This window comes from Salvelinus alpinus, chromosome 36 (genome assembly GCF_045679555.1).
Source record: "Salvelinus alpinus chromosome 36, SLU_Salpinus.1, whole genome shotgun sequence".
NCBI classification, from domain to species: domain Eukaryota; kingdom Metazoa; phylum Chordata; class Actinopteri; order Salmoniformes; family Salmonidae; genus Salvelinus; species Salvelinus alpinus.
This window is the reverse complement of record NC_092121.1, coordinates 15,765,949-15,779,103: the sequence shown is the minus strand read 5'-3', so window position 1 is coordinate 15,779,103 and position 13,155 is coordinate 15,765,949. Positions and strand designations below refer to the sequence as shown.

Below are 13,155 nucleotides of genomic sequence, written 5' to 3'. Positions count from 1 at the left end.
TACTGTTGAATTTATTTCAGCTAAGCAATAACATAAAGGAAGTGAACATTGGGTCGCGCGTCAACCTGCCTACATATTACAAAGAAGGTGTGGCCAAATATACTGTTTAGTTTCTGTAGCCTACTCGATTAACCAGGAGGGCTGACGTGCGACCCACGTACCTAGAGAGGCTACTTGATAGAATGTGTTTAGTGAATTGTCTTTTTTACCAAACGTCCATCTACGAAAACAACGGTGTACGGTGTAGCTGCTGCTGTTCATCAGTCAATTCGTCCACATCCGGTGTCAGCGTACAGTGGCAAAATGCAAGGCAGGTGAATCTCTGTAGGATGACTACTGTATCATTATATTACAGGCTATACTGTAATAGTAAAGTGTATTTGCACCTGTAAAGCAGACTTTTGCGATCGTGTTGTAATAGTGATTGCTGCAATGTAGAGTTTGCTGTTTTTACATCTAGAACTCTAACACATATGTTACTTTTAATGATCTCAGTCATAGATCCCTGCACATTGATATCAATGTCACTGTTGCTTATGACAAGTCTTTTGTAAATAGCCCAGGTCAGCAATAGTTTACATGTTGGCTTATGCTGAGCCAGTCAACTGGGCTCCCTAGGGAGTTTTTCACGCTAGGCTTGCACTTTTGAAAGTTCACTTCAGTGACAAATTACTTAAAAGTTATATACAATTAGACTAGGATTGATTGAAAGAAACGAATTTGACGTCTACTTTGAAAGTAAGAAGCATTACTAGCGCAATGATAGTGAATGACACTAAACTTGTATCTGGAATTTGGTGGAAGGAGGACTGATTGATTGTAATTTATCATACGTTCAGTATTCACATGTGCATTGTGTCAATTGCATAGAGAACTCAATAGTTCTGAAAATATTTGTCATAGCAGAAGAGGAAGTGTCGCATTCATCCAGAAATCATTCTGACCTGTGTAGTTAATACATCTTTTCATTATTGGTCTTTCTGCCTTTCAGTTTGTCAGAGAGTACTTTTCAGTTTATAACTAGTCGTCATGCTCTCTACACCCGCACATTTCTGTAGACAGGAAACAGGTTAATTCTGGCCTCAAAGTGTGAGCTGGGGAGGCTTACTGTATGCTATGTGTTGATGCGGAACGGCAGCATTAGACCGTTTGTGTGAATGTAATAGGGTTTTCACGTACGAATTTGTTTATATAATTTCTCCCAAAGTTTCCCTGTATGTATCGACTTTGGTGTCTGATAGGTTAGGTGTCTCTTATCAAGTGAATTATCAGAAAGTCTTCATGTTTTTATGAGTTGAGAAGTCCCCCCACCTTCTGTACCTTGGTTGTCTTAGAGTGCATTTGGAAAATATTCAGACCCCTTGACTTTTTCCACATTTTGTTACATTACAGCCTTATTCTAAAATGGATTAAATAGATTTTTCCCTCATCAATCTACACACAATATCCCAGAATGACAAAGCAAAAATAGTTTAAAAAAAATGTTTGAAAATATATTGTAAATGTGAAATATATTTACATAAGACCCTTTACTCAGTCATTTGTTGAAGCACCTTTGGCAGCGATTACAGCATCATGTCTTCTTGGGGGTGACGCTACAAGCTTGGCACACCTGTATTTGGGATCCTCTCAAGCTCTGTCAGGTTGGATGGGGAGTGTCGCTGCACCGCTATTTTCAGGTCTTTCCAGAGATGTTCAATCGAGTTCAAGTCAGGGCTCTGGCTGGGCCACTCAAGGACATTTAGAGACTTGTCCCAAAGCCACTCCTGCATTGTCTTGGCTGTGTGCAATTTTAGAATAAAGCTGTAACATAACAAAATGTGGAAAAAGTCAAGGGGTCTGAATACTTTCCGAAAGCACTGTAAATCCACACATGTGGTGTCAAGCCCTGCTCCTTTATCTAGGCAGGAGCCCATGATGCTGAATTGTGATGTTTGACCTCCAAATTCTCTTGGGATGAATAAGGAAACAACCCCATGGAACCCTCCAGCAGGTAAACGTTCACTTACTCAGTCTTTGAACTCATACAGTATTTCAATGATTTATGTATACTTTGCTCTTTACTGTTGTTTGTCCCTTTTAATTACTTGGGTAGACTGACGTCTAGTAGTAAGAATCCCCACACATAGGACCACTGTGTTTTTAAACAGAGCTGCTATCTTGTCAAAATATGACATTTGATGTTTATAACTCTATTATTGTAGCTGCCAGTATGTCGTCAGCAGTGGAGGCCAGTATGTACAACAGTATTCAGGCCATCCTCAGACAGGCTGCCTCCTCATGCAGCAAAGGTACATTATCAGTGCTTACAACAATAAAAAGTCAACGATTATCACATTCATCATTATGTGGCATAATTATCTATTATACAATATTAATAGTATTACACAATTTAATAGACTTGAGAACATTATGTGGTCAATTCAGCAGCCTTGTTTGACTTCCTGAAGGTATGCTGAGGTGGACTCTTCATAAGAAGGTGGAGACCCATCCATCTAACAGTGTCTCACTGGTCAATGTTCTGGTCAAAGAGCTAGAGAAGGTTGGTCTGACACTACTAGAGTATTCTGTTCTTGCAGAATGACACATGGCATGCCCTTTGTCTTCAGAAGTTTAATTGGCCATTTTAATTGTCAATGTGATGATGAAAGCTTCCTTCATTTGTTGATTCAGGTGGAGAGGCTTGACTATAAGATGCATGTCATTCCATTGCTTCACACTCTCAACTACGTTATTATTCAGGTCAGATTAATTTATCTTACCTTCATCTGAAATAACCTTGATCAGAGAGTAGCTGTCCTGTATTACTGACGTCTTGTTTACTGTGTTATTTCCATGTATCATTTTTCTTGTGTTGATTTCCTGGTTATCTTTATCCTGCTTAGAATAATTATATTGTTCCTTGTTTGTTTTATTTTTGGATGCCCCATTCAAACTATGTGATGTTTGTTTTTACTTTCCAATCAGCTCTGATGTATGTATCTGATTGTGATGGCTGCTCTTTTTATTCCGGTGTATCGGCAGCAGTCTAGCCACATTCCATGTAACCTGTTTCAGAGAGTGTATGAGTGCTTCAAAAGGCTCCTAACACTTCCAGAGCCCTACTGTACTATCGCACTGAGATACACGAGAAGCATAAAGATGGAGCAGATCACACCAGGTACTCATCACTAGCACTTTACACTTTACACAGTGGCATGTACTGTAGCACAAGCACATTTTAATCATATGAATACAGTATACAGTTCTCCAAACATTTATTTACCTTACTCCCTTTGTTCTGCTAAAGCTCCCTCTCCTACAATAACTTCCTCCACAGGAGCTTTGTATCAGAGAAGGGTAATTGCTGAGCAGAGCCTAAGGAACAAACATTTTCCCCATCAGGAAAAGTGAGTTTAAAACACCCACGAACACATCTGCCATCAGAAGATATTTTACACTTCCCACTGAAGTCAGTTTGTAGTCACTAGCAACAGCTGACTAATTTAGTCATGGTCATTTCTCTTAAGGTGAGGGTGGGGGATTGTTTGCTCTGTGTGAGCTGTGGTGTCTCTTTCCCTTTCACAAACTGATGCTTGTAAATGAGGACTTTTCCGTCAGCTACTCTGAAGTTGTTCTGTATCCACAATAGCTGTGCTGACTGGCTGCCCCTCTGACTGTGTCCCCTGTAGAGTATTTGTGTTTGCAGACCCGGCTGTGTTCTCAGGGTCCCTGTGGCAGGCGGTGAGGGCAGACCTGGTGCTGGCCAGCCCCCAAAGTGACACACTGGCAAGACGGGTGCTACTGCACACTCTGCAGGCTGGACTGGTGAAGGCCTGTCATGGTCCAATACTGACTCAAGCTCTGGAGGTGAGGGAGGTCAATGGGCTGTGATGATATGATACGTTTGGATTAATTGATTTCATATCTTGGTATTTGTGTGCATCAGATGGATAATGAAATCACGTGTGTGCCTGCGTGTGTGCGGGCGTGCATGTGTGTGTGCCGCAGGATCTAGGAGAAGATGTGGAGCAGTACTTCCAGGAGGTGGTGTTAGCTGTAGAGCAGAGTATAGAGAACGGCGAGGCCGGCCGTGACCAGTACCAAACCAAGCTACAGCACATCTACAGTGACATCCTGACCTCTGCTAACCAAGGTGTGTGTAAAGGAGGATAGGGTTGGGCGGTATCCAGATTTTCCTATCGGCATACTGTCCTTACGGTATTACAGGTTTAGGACACAAGGGGGCACCAGAAAACCCATTGGGCGTCTATTACCATAATGCTAACTAAATTAGCACAAGTCATAGCGAATTTCCATGAAGGCTGCTAGCTAAATATGCTAACAAACACAAACGAAATCAAACGAATTGCAAAGACAGGCAATCCAGCTCATAAAGTTATACATACAGTACCAGTCAAAAGTTTGGACACCTACTTATTCCAGGGTTTTTCTTTATTTTTTACTATTTTCTACATTGTAGAATAGTAATAAAATGGTGGTCCGATAGTCCAGGATTATGTGGAAAAACATTAAGATCTACAACATTTATTCCATGGGACAAAACTAGGTCCAGATGTGCCTTAACAGGTGTGCCTTGTTAAAAGTTCATTTGTGGAATTTCTTTCCATCTTAATGCATTTGAGCCAATCAGTTGTGTTGTGACAAGGTAGGGTTGGTATACAAAAGATAGCCCTATTTGTTAAAAGACCAAATAGGGCAAGAACAGCTCAAATAAGCAAAGAGAAAAGACAGTCCATAATTACTTTAAGACATGAAGGTCAGTCAATCAGGAAAATGTCAAGAACTTTGAAAGTTTCTTCAAGTGCAGTTGCAAAAACCATCAATCGCTATGATGAAACTGGCTCTCATGAGGACCGCCACAGGAAAGAAAGACCCAGAGTTACCTCTGTTTCGGAGGATAAGCCCAAATAAATGCTTCACAGAGTTCAAGTAACAGACACATCTCAACATCAACTGTTCAAAGGAGACTGCGTGAATCCGGCCTTCATGGTCAAATGCCTGCAAAGAAACCACTACTAAAGGACACCAATAAGAAGAAGAGACTTGCTTGGGCCAAGAAACCCGAGCATTGGACATTAGACCAGTGGAAATCTGTAATTTGAGAGCTTTGTTTCCAACCGCCTTGTCTTTGTGAGACGCAGAGTAGGTGAACAGATGATCTCTGCATGTGTGGTTCACACTGTGAAGCATGGAGGAGGAGGTGTGATGGTGTGGGTGTGCTTTGCTGGTGACACTGTCAATGATTCATTTACAATTCAAGGCACACTTAACCAGCATGGCTACCACAGCATTCTGCAGCAATACGCCATCCCATCTGGTTTTAACTTAGTGGGACTATCATTTGTTTTTCAACAGGACAATGACCAAACTCACCTCCAAGCTATGTAAGGCCTATTTGACCAAGAAGGAGAGTGATGGAATGCTGCATCAGATGACATGGCTTCCACAATCACCCAACCTCAACCCAATTGAGATGGTTTGGGATGAGTTGGACCGCAGAGTGAAGGAAAAGCAGCCAACAAGTGCTTAGCATAGAGAATCTCAAATATAAAATATATATCGATTTGTTTAACACTTCTTTGGTTACTACATGATTCCATATGTGTTATTTCATAGTTTTGATGTCTTCACCTTTATTCTACAATGTAGAAAATAGTAAAAAATAAAGAAAAACCCTTGAATGAGTAGGTGTGTCCAAACTTTTGACTAGTACTGTATATAGGTAGGAGCTACCGAATGTCATTTTTCTTGAGTTTGGACATTTTATAAGTGAATGTGAATGAGAGACATTGTGCAAATGAACAAAGTTTTGATGCATGCTTGTTTGAAGGAAGAACAGTTCTGGCTCTGGAGCAGCATGTGTACACACTGTGTCTGTGTGGAGTCACGATAGCATAGGCAGCTGTACAGGTTTCTTAAACACGGCAGAAAGCTAACACCATATGATGCCCTGTCACCTTATTAATTCAGCCACTTACTTAGATAACGAGAAAGTTAAACTTAGGGGTCGGGTTAACGAAGAATTCTGCGTTTTTCACGAAGAAAACAAAAAACGCATAAGAAATACCTTGATGCGTTTTATAAACACAGATATAAAATGCTTCTTAATGTCGATTCTGCTCGGCATCAGACTAATTTTGTGCTTCAGTTGCACTTCTTTACTCGGATGAGAATTCACAAAAGGGCATTCTATCAGCAGACAACCTAGCCTACATTTCTCAGGTAAAATGCTAGATTAACTTCAAAGGAGTTTCCTAAAACATTAGGAAATGTAACTGGCTACATTCTTTCTATGATAAACATTAGAAATATGTTTTAAAAGAACTTGATTTTTCATAGTAAGCTCATTTAGTTGTGTGGCTGCCAGCCAAATAGTGTTGCACTTACATTGTCATTTGATAAATAATTAACCTATTTTCTTACACTAATGTATTTTCTGTGAAGGAAAACTACAGTTGCACGCCCCTGATCACTTTTTTGAAGCAAAAACACTGTTGCCTTTCAAAGTGAAATATAATACCCGTGTCAATACACAGCTGGACTCACCTGCTCCCACTTTTACCCTTTGTGCTATATACAAACAACCACGTGACTGGCTTAACTGTTCTGGGGAACTACAGTAAGCTTCATAATGTAAAATAGTGTGACAGGTGAAATGAAGAACGCCATCTGCTTTATCTCCTAACGTATTGCATAAGTTTACTGCAGCTATTTACTTAAAGAGTAGCTACAAATATTAAAATGTATTGAAAACCTTCAAAGAAATAGTTTAAACAGTATTGACGGTATTGAAAAACCATCCCGTGGCCATTTCTAAATACCCTGGCATAACGGTGTATATGGTATACCACCGAAGGCTAAAGGAGAATAATGAAAGAGATTTGCTGACTGTGACAAATAGGATATTCACTGTTTATTGTGTTATGTTCACTCTCTCTGTTCAGACCCAAAGGCCCGTGGCTCTCTTTCTAACACTCCATTGCCCTCTCCAGAGATTCACTTCCACCTGTGGACAAACGAAGAGGAGCTGTGTGAGTCAACATTAGAGAACCTTAGTTTCTAGGGTATTATAAAGACTTAAAAATTCTGTCAAATCAGACTAATAGATAGTGTGGCAATCTTGAATCTTTCATATTTTTCTATAGGGAATGAGCTGGTGAACTTCACCCTAAACGTTTCCACCTCTGAGCGGAACTCTATGTACCAGGAGGAGGAAGAGGAGGATGTTTCTAAGAGGGTTTCCCTCCTGTCTGTTGATAGTGGAATAGAGAAGGACCTGTCTGACATGGAGGAGCGGGAACAGAGGAATCCATTCACCCGGTCATGGTCACCGTGTTTCAGAGGGAGAATGAAGCCAGAAGACAAAATGGCTCAGGAAAACATCAAGGGGCCCACCAGTAGCACCCCTCTCCCTAAAGAGGAGGGGAACCATACCGCACGCATTGTGATGATGGGAGACGACAGGGTGCTGGGGAGACTGGCCAAGGCGTATCACTCCATCCGGTAGGAAGTATTTCTACTGTCCCTTAATGTCCCTTAATACCTAGTTTCATCCTCATACATGTGAAATTCAGTTTTTATCCAAAGTGACTTACAGTCATGCGCGCATACATTTTTATGTATGGGTAGTGCTGGAAGTTGAGCCCACTATCCTGGCGTTGCAAACACCATGCTCTACCAACTGAGATACAGAGGACTACTGTACACTGTAATTACACTGTAATTCTGTCATTTAGAAATGTGTGTGAACTGTTTTACAATGTGCATTGCTTTTGTGTGCAGAAAAAGGGAGGCAAAACATCTCATCTTGACCAAGAGAGTGAACCTACAGATATACTACATCCCTGTCACTGATGAGCCTATCGTCAATTCACCTGTGAGCAATAATCCAGTCCAAAATCCAATAATACCAATAATGTAAAATAAACATCCATCTCATGCTGCACATGTACAGTAACCGGTATGATTTGCTAGGTTATGGAACCAGTCTTTTCTCTTTTTCAGGAAAGCACATCACAAGTTGGAGACAGGTTGTCTCTAGCCTCGTTCTTAGGAAGGGTCGATCCCTGGTACGAAAGCAACATCAACAGTTTGGGAGCCATGATTCCAAAGCTGGCAGGAACGGTAATGAGTACTAATACATGCATTGTTTTATAAAGTACTCTAATTCTGATCATGATTGTCCAGAAAGATCCATCAAATGGGTTCAAGGATACCTAAATAGAAAGTGGTTTTTAAGATAGAAATAGACATCCAGTCATGTCACAGTGAGACCTAATACTGTGTCTACGATGTGCCATTGCAGCAGTCCAGTCACAGCAGGTCATCAGAACCCAACCACTTCCTTGTGGATGTCCTCTCCTACTACCTTCGCTGTGGCCTACAGCCTGTCCACTTCACACTCTACTCTGTCAAGGTCAGCTCCCTGAGATACATCCACATGTCATAGTCACGTGTGTGCGTGTGTGTTAGCAGCAGGATGATACACAAACATATGGCAGCCCCTGAATAGTTCATACTGAAGAGTTCATAGCCCAGTATAACATAATTATTACGGTTATCATCAGGGGTTAAATTGGGAATTTGGAGGTTGGAAAGCCCTACTTGATGAATGGGGGGAGCATTATGGTTAGGGTTGAGGCTAGGTTTAGGGTTGAACTGGGATGTGGACATGGGGCTAGGATTAGGGTTGTGGTTGAGGCTAGGTTAAGGGTTGAACTGGGATGTGGACATGGGGCTAGGATTAGGGTTGTGGTTGAGGCTAGGTTAAGGGTTGAACTGGGATGTGGACATGAAGCTAGGGTTAGGGTTGCTGTCATCCTAGGGTACCCAAGCCTTTATCCTAACCTTGGTTTATCATACTTGTATCATACGTTTTATCCTACTTTCTTCTTTGGACCTGTAAATTGCTGGAGCTTGGCTTTCCCTTTGACCCAAGGTGCAAGAGCCCTGCTTCGAGTAGCTCCGGCTCAATTTAACCACTTGTTATCATTAAGAAAAAAACAACACAATTTCTCCCTAATTTGAACTTGTTCTTGTTGCCCTGTTGTGTTTTTAGATCTCTGTCTCTGGCCAGACTGGTAGCCCTGTGGACGAGGTGTTTGTGTCCCACCTGGATGCTGAGTTCCCGGAGTTTAAAACACTCAGAGAAAATCTAAGACAAGGTACTGTTGTCACAACTGTGAATGCAGCATGAACCGTGTTGTCAGGACAGGGACAGAAACTAGATCGTCCTGTTACTGCTTCTGTTGGTGATTGCATAATGTCTCTCTGCAGAGAGATCTAGTAGGCGACGAACAAGGAAGACACTTGGAACCTGTGGAGCGGTGGTTTCTATGAATTACAGTAAGGTACTTTCTGAAGGCTTTCTTCCCTATTTGTGTTATAGAGTATTTGATTAGTGGTTAGTGAATGTGCTTGGTTAGTGTAGTCACAGTATCATTGGAATAATTTAGGAACAAGTAGTACACGTTTAAATGAAAAGTAACAACTATGGAAATATCTAGATATCCTTTAAATCCGTATGGCATAATGTCTTAACTACAGTACCAAATGTGTCTGTGTCTCAAATGCTTTCTGCAGGTCTCCTTGAGCAAACAAGAGGTTGTCCAGGGAAGGTCAGTCATGACATGTGGAGTGGTCATCAGTGCAATCTCACCCAATGAAACAGAAGGTTTGCGTTAAAACATGCAGTAACTACCTAGCGGTTCTCAATGGCAACTTGGTTTCATTACCTCAAATCAACAATTTGTCATCCCTACTTTCCCTAGGTCTTGATTTCCTCACTGTCAATTTTGACAGTACAAATCCAAGATGCTGCACGGTAAGGATATTTCTGAATGTGTGATAATAAATCATTGAGACCCCAATTACACCATATGTAAAAGTACTAATACTGTCAGTCAGGCAACACAGTGCCAGATGTGGTTTCTTGATCTCATCCTCATGTCTCACCTCCAAAATAGATTATTGATTAAGGCAATTATATATAATGGTAGAGGTTTGATTTGAGCCCATAAATGCAAAAAGGGTAGGCATACAGTACTGCAGTTTGGAGTAACATCCCACAATGATTTTTGCTCCTAACCTATCAGTATATTTAATTTGACCATGCTGTGTTGACAGGAGATCAGAACTCAAAACATTAAAATCAGAATCCTGGAGGATAAGACCTTCACAGTCTGTCTGGACAAAGACTGTCGCAGGAAATACACACATGTGCAAAGGTCAGAGATCATACTCATCAGCAATAGAATGCCATGATGCTCTACCATCTCTACTATTGATGAATGCTATACAGTAGTTATTTAGTTGTCTTTTACAGAGAATTTCCCTGGGCTCAAAATGTAATAACTAAGTAACCAACACTCTTTTACAGCATTGAGATCTCTCCATGTTTGGATCCAGGGTATTGCCTCCAGACAAGTTCCAAGTTCAGTGTGGGAGAGGAGAGGGAGGCGGGGTTGAGCAAATACATGTGCAAGATCCTGCCTCTGCCAATCAACACCTTCACTGGCATCAACCACTGAGGGGATTTGATTATTTAGCTCGGGCTCTGTTCCGGGCGTGAGCCAGGTGCTCTGCTCTGGCCAATGGCGAAGTAAGCTAAAAACAAAAGTGACGTCGGTTATGCACGTGGAGTAATGAGTAGGATTCTGTGTTTTCACATGCGAAAGGGATTTATTTTGATTAAAAAAGTGTTTTATCTGCCTTCCCAATGAAATCTAGTTTGAAAATTCGAACATATATTTTATGAAAAGAGATGTTGTATGTATTTTTTATTTTATTTTATTATGATCCCCATTAGCTGTTGCAAAAGCAGCAGCTACTTTTCCTGGGTTCCACACAAAACATGAAACAAGACATAATACAGAACATTAATAGACAAGAACAGCTCAAGCACAGAACTACATAAAAAAACTTTTTGAATACACACATAGCCTACATATCAATACATACACGCAAACTATCTAGGTCAAATAGGGGAGAGGTGTTGTGCCGTGAGGTGTTGCTTTATCTGTTTTTTTAAAACCAGGTTTGCTGTTTATTTGAGCAGTATAAGATAATGGCTCGATATATTACTATACACTTTCTTAAATTTGTTCTGGATTTGGGGACTGTGAAAAGACCCCTGGTGGCATGTCTGGTGGGGTACGTGTGTGTGTGTGTCAGTTGTGTGTAAGTTGACGATGCAAACAATTTGGGATTTTCAACACAATGTTTCTTATAAAAAGAAGAAGTGATGCAGTCGGTCTCTCCTTTATATCAGTCCTCTGTGTCACGCCTGCTCCCGCTCTTCCCCCCTGGCACTCGAAGGTGCCAGGCTCCCCAGCATTGCGCACTCCTGCCATCATCATTACACACACCTGCCTTTCCCTCGTCACGCGGATCAGAAATTATTGGACTCACCTGGACTCAATCACCTCTGTCATTACCTTCCCTATATTTGTCTGGTTCCCCACTCTGTTCCCTACTTCTGCATTAATTGTTGTTTGTCTTTGTTTACATGTTTGCTGACACTGTTCCTGTTCTGTTCTTGATTAAATGTTTGACTCCCCGTACCTGCTTCTCATCTCCAGCGTTGATCATTACACTCTGACTACAATGAAGAGCAAGACGTGCCCCTCTGTTCTGGGCCATATGTTTTGAACATGACAGTTTACAATCTAAGGTAACGCCAAGTAATTTAGTCTCCTCAACTTGTTCAAAAGCCACACCATTCAGTACCAGATTCAGCTGAGGTTTAGAACTTAGGGAATGATTTGTACCAAATACAATGCTCTTCGTTTTAAACATGTTCAGGACCAGTTTATTACTGACCACCCAACAGACTGCAACTTTTTGTTTAGGGTTTCAGTGACTTCATTAGCTGTGGTTGCTGATGTGTATATGGTTGAATCAACAGCATGGAAACACATGCTTTGCTTAATGCCAGTGGCAGGTCATTGGTAAAAATAGAAAAGAGTGGAGGGCCTAGAGAGCTGCCCTGCGGTACAACACACTTTTACATATTTGACATTAGAGAAGTTTCCATTAAAGAAACCCTTTTGAGTTCTATTAGATAGATAGCTCTGAATCCACAATATGGCAGAGGCTGAAAAGCCATAACACATGTTTTTTTCAACAACAGGTTAAGGTCAATAATATCAAAGGCTGCACTGAAATCTAACAGTACAGATCCCACAATCTTCTTATTAATTTATTTCAACCAATCATCTGTAATTTGTGTCAGTGCAGTACATGTTGAGTGCCCTTCTCTATAAGCATGCTGCTTGTCTGTTGTTAATTTGTTTACAGAGAAATAGCATTGTATTTGGTCAAACATATTTTTTCCCCCAACAGTTTGCTAAGAGCTGGCAGCAAGTTTATAAGTCTGCTGTTAGAACCAGTAAAGGCCACTTCACCACTCTTGGGTATCTGAATTACCTTGGCTTCCCTCCAAGCCTGAGGACAAAGACTTTCCTCTAGGCTCAGATTAAAGAGATGAAAGTGGCTATAGAGTCAGCTACCATCCTCAGTAGCTTTCCATCTAAGTTGTCATTGCCAGGAGGTTTGTCATTATTGATCGATAGAAATTATTTTCCCACCAACTTTACAAAATTCAAACTTCCAATGCTTTTCTTTCATAATTTTTTTATGCATGAATATGATGGCTCACTGTTCATTGTTGGCATTTCCTGCCTAAGTTTGCCCACTTTGCCAATGAAGTAATCATTAAATAATTGCCAACATCGAATGGTTTTGTGCTGAATAAGCCATCTGATTCAATCTTTCTGCCCATAATTTCATTTAAAGTCCTCCAAAATGTTTCATATCATTGATCTTGGCTTCATAATACAGTTTCTTCTTCTTTTTGATGCGTTTAGTCACATCATTTCTCAGTTTGCATTAAGTCAGATGTGCAGCCAGACTTATTAGCCACTCCTTTTTCCTTCTCTCTTTCAACCATACAGTTTTTCAATTCTTCATCAATCCATGGATCAAGCCATGGAGCCTGAACAGTTCTAACAGTCAGTTTCTTAATTAACAGGTACATGTTTATCAATAATTGGAAGAAGCAATTTCATAAATTCATCAAGTGCAGCATCATTAATCACATAAGACCAAAAAATATTTTTTACATCATCCACATTTAAAGTCACAGCAAAATAT

General features: G+C 40.8%; 1 protein-coding gene across 6 annotated transcripts; it reads left to right on the top strand.

Moving 5' to 3' along the window:
* The first annotated feature begins 115 nt into the window (after positions 1-115).
* On the top strand, positions 116-11,564 carry LOC139565004 (phosphoinositide 3-kinase regulatory subunit 6-like). Of its 6 annotated transcripts, none has more exons than XR_011672852.1 (20): positions 116-314; positions 1,909-1,993; positions 2,205-2,291; positions 2,451-2,542; positions 2,674-2,742; positions 3,025-3,160; positions 3,320-3,389; positions 3,672-3,849; positions 3,991-4,135; positions 6,948-7,034; positions 7,149-7,506; positions 7,786-7,879; positions 8,008-8,127; positions 8,309-8,419; positions 9,062-9,167; positions 9,280-9,348; positions 9,586-9,676; positions 9,774-9,826; positions 10,129-10,229; positions 10,382-11,564. XR_011672852.1 is itself a non-coding variant. In XM_071384992.1 (20 exons), exons 2-20 carry the CDS (start codon positions 1,957-1,959, stop codon positions 10,530-10,532), a joined length of 2,154 nt encoding a protein of 717 aa, XP_071241093.1. In that variant the 5' UTR covers positions 116-314; positions 1,909-1,956; the 3' UTR covers positions 10,533-11,564. The 6 variants fall into 6 exon arrangements, 5 of the variants coding, with proteins under 5 accessions (XP_071241093.1, XP_071241091.1, XP_071241090.1 ...); XM_071384992.1 differs by having other exon boundaries at positions 3,028-3,160; positions 8,312-8,419; positions 9,280-9,353; XM_071384990.1 differs by having other exon boundaries at positions 8,312-8,419; positions 9,280-9,353.
* Positions 11,565-13,155: the final 1,591 nt, after the last annotated feature.

Bases quoted from the DNA above. Each gene is read 5' to 3' on its own strand.
- LOC139565004 (XM_071384987.1), top strand. From the start codon at position 1,957: ATGAATAAGGAAACAACCCCATGGAACCCTCCAGCAG. The intron at 1,994-2,204 runs GTAAACGTTCAC...CTATTATTGTAG, and splicing joins CCCATGGAACCCTCCAGCAG to CTGCCAGTATGTCGTCAGCA. The intron at 9,168-9,279 runs GTACTGTTGTCA...GTCTCTCTGCAG, and splicing joins CAGAGAAAATCTAAGACAAG to AGAGATCTAGTAGGCGACGA.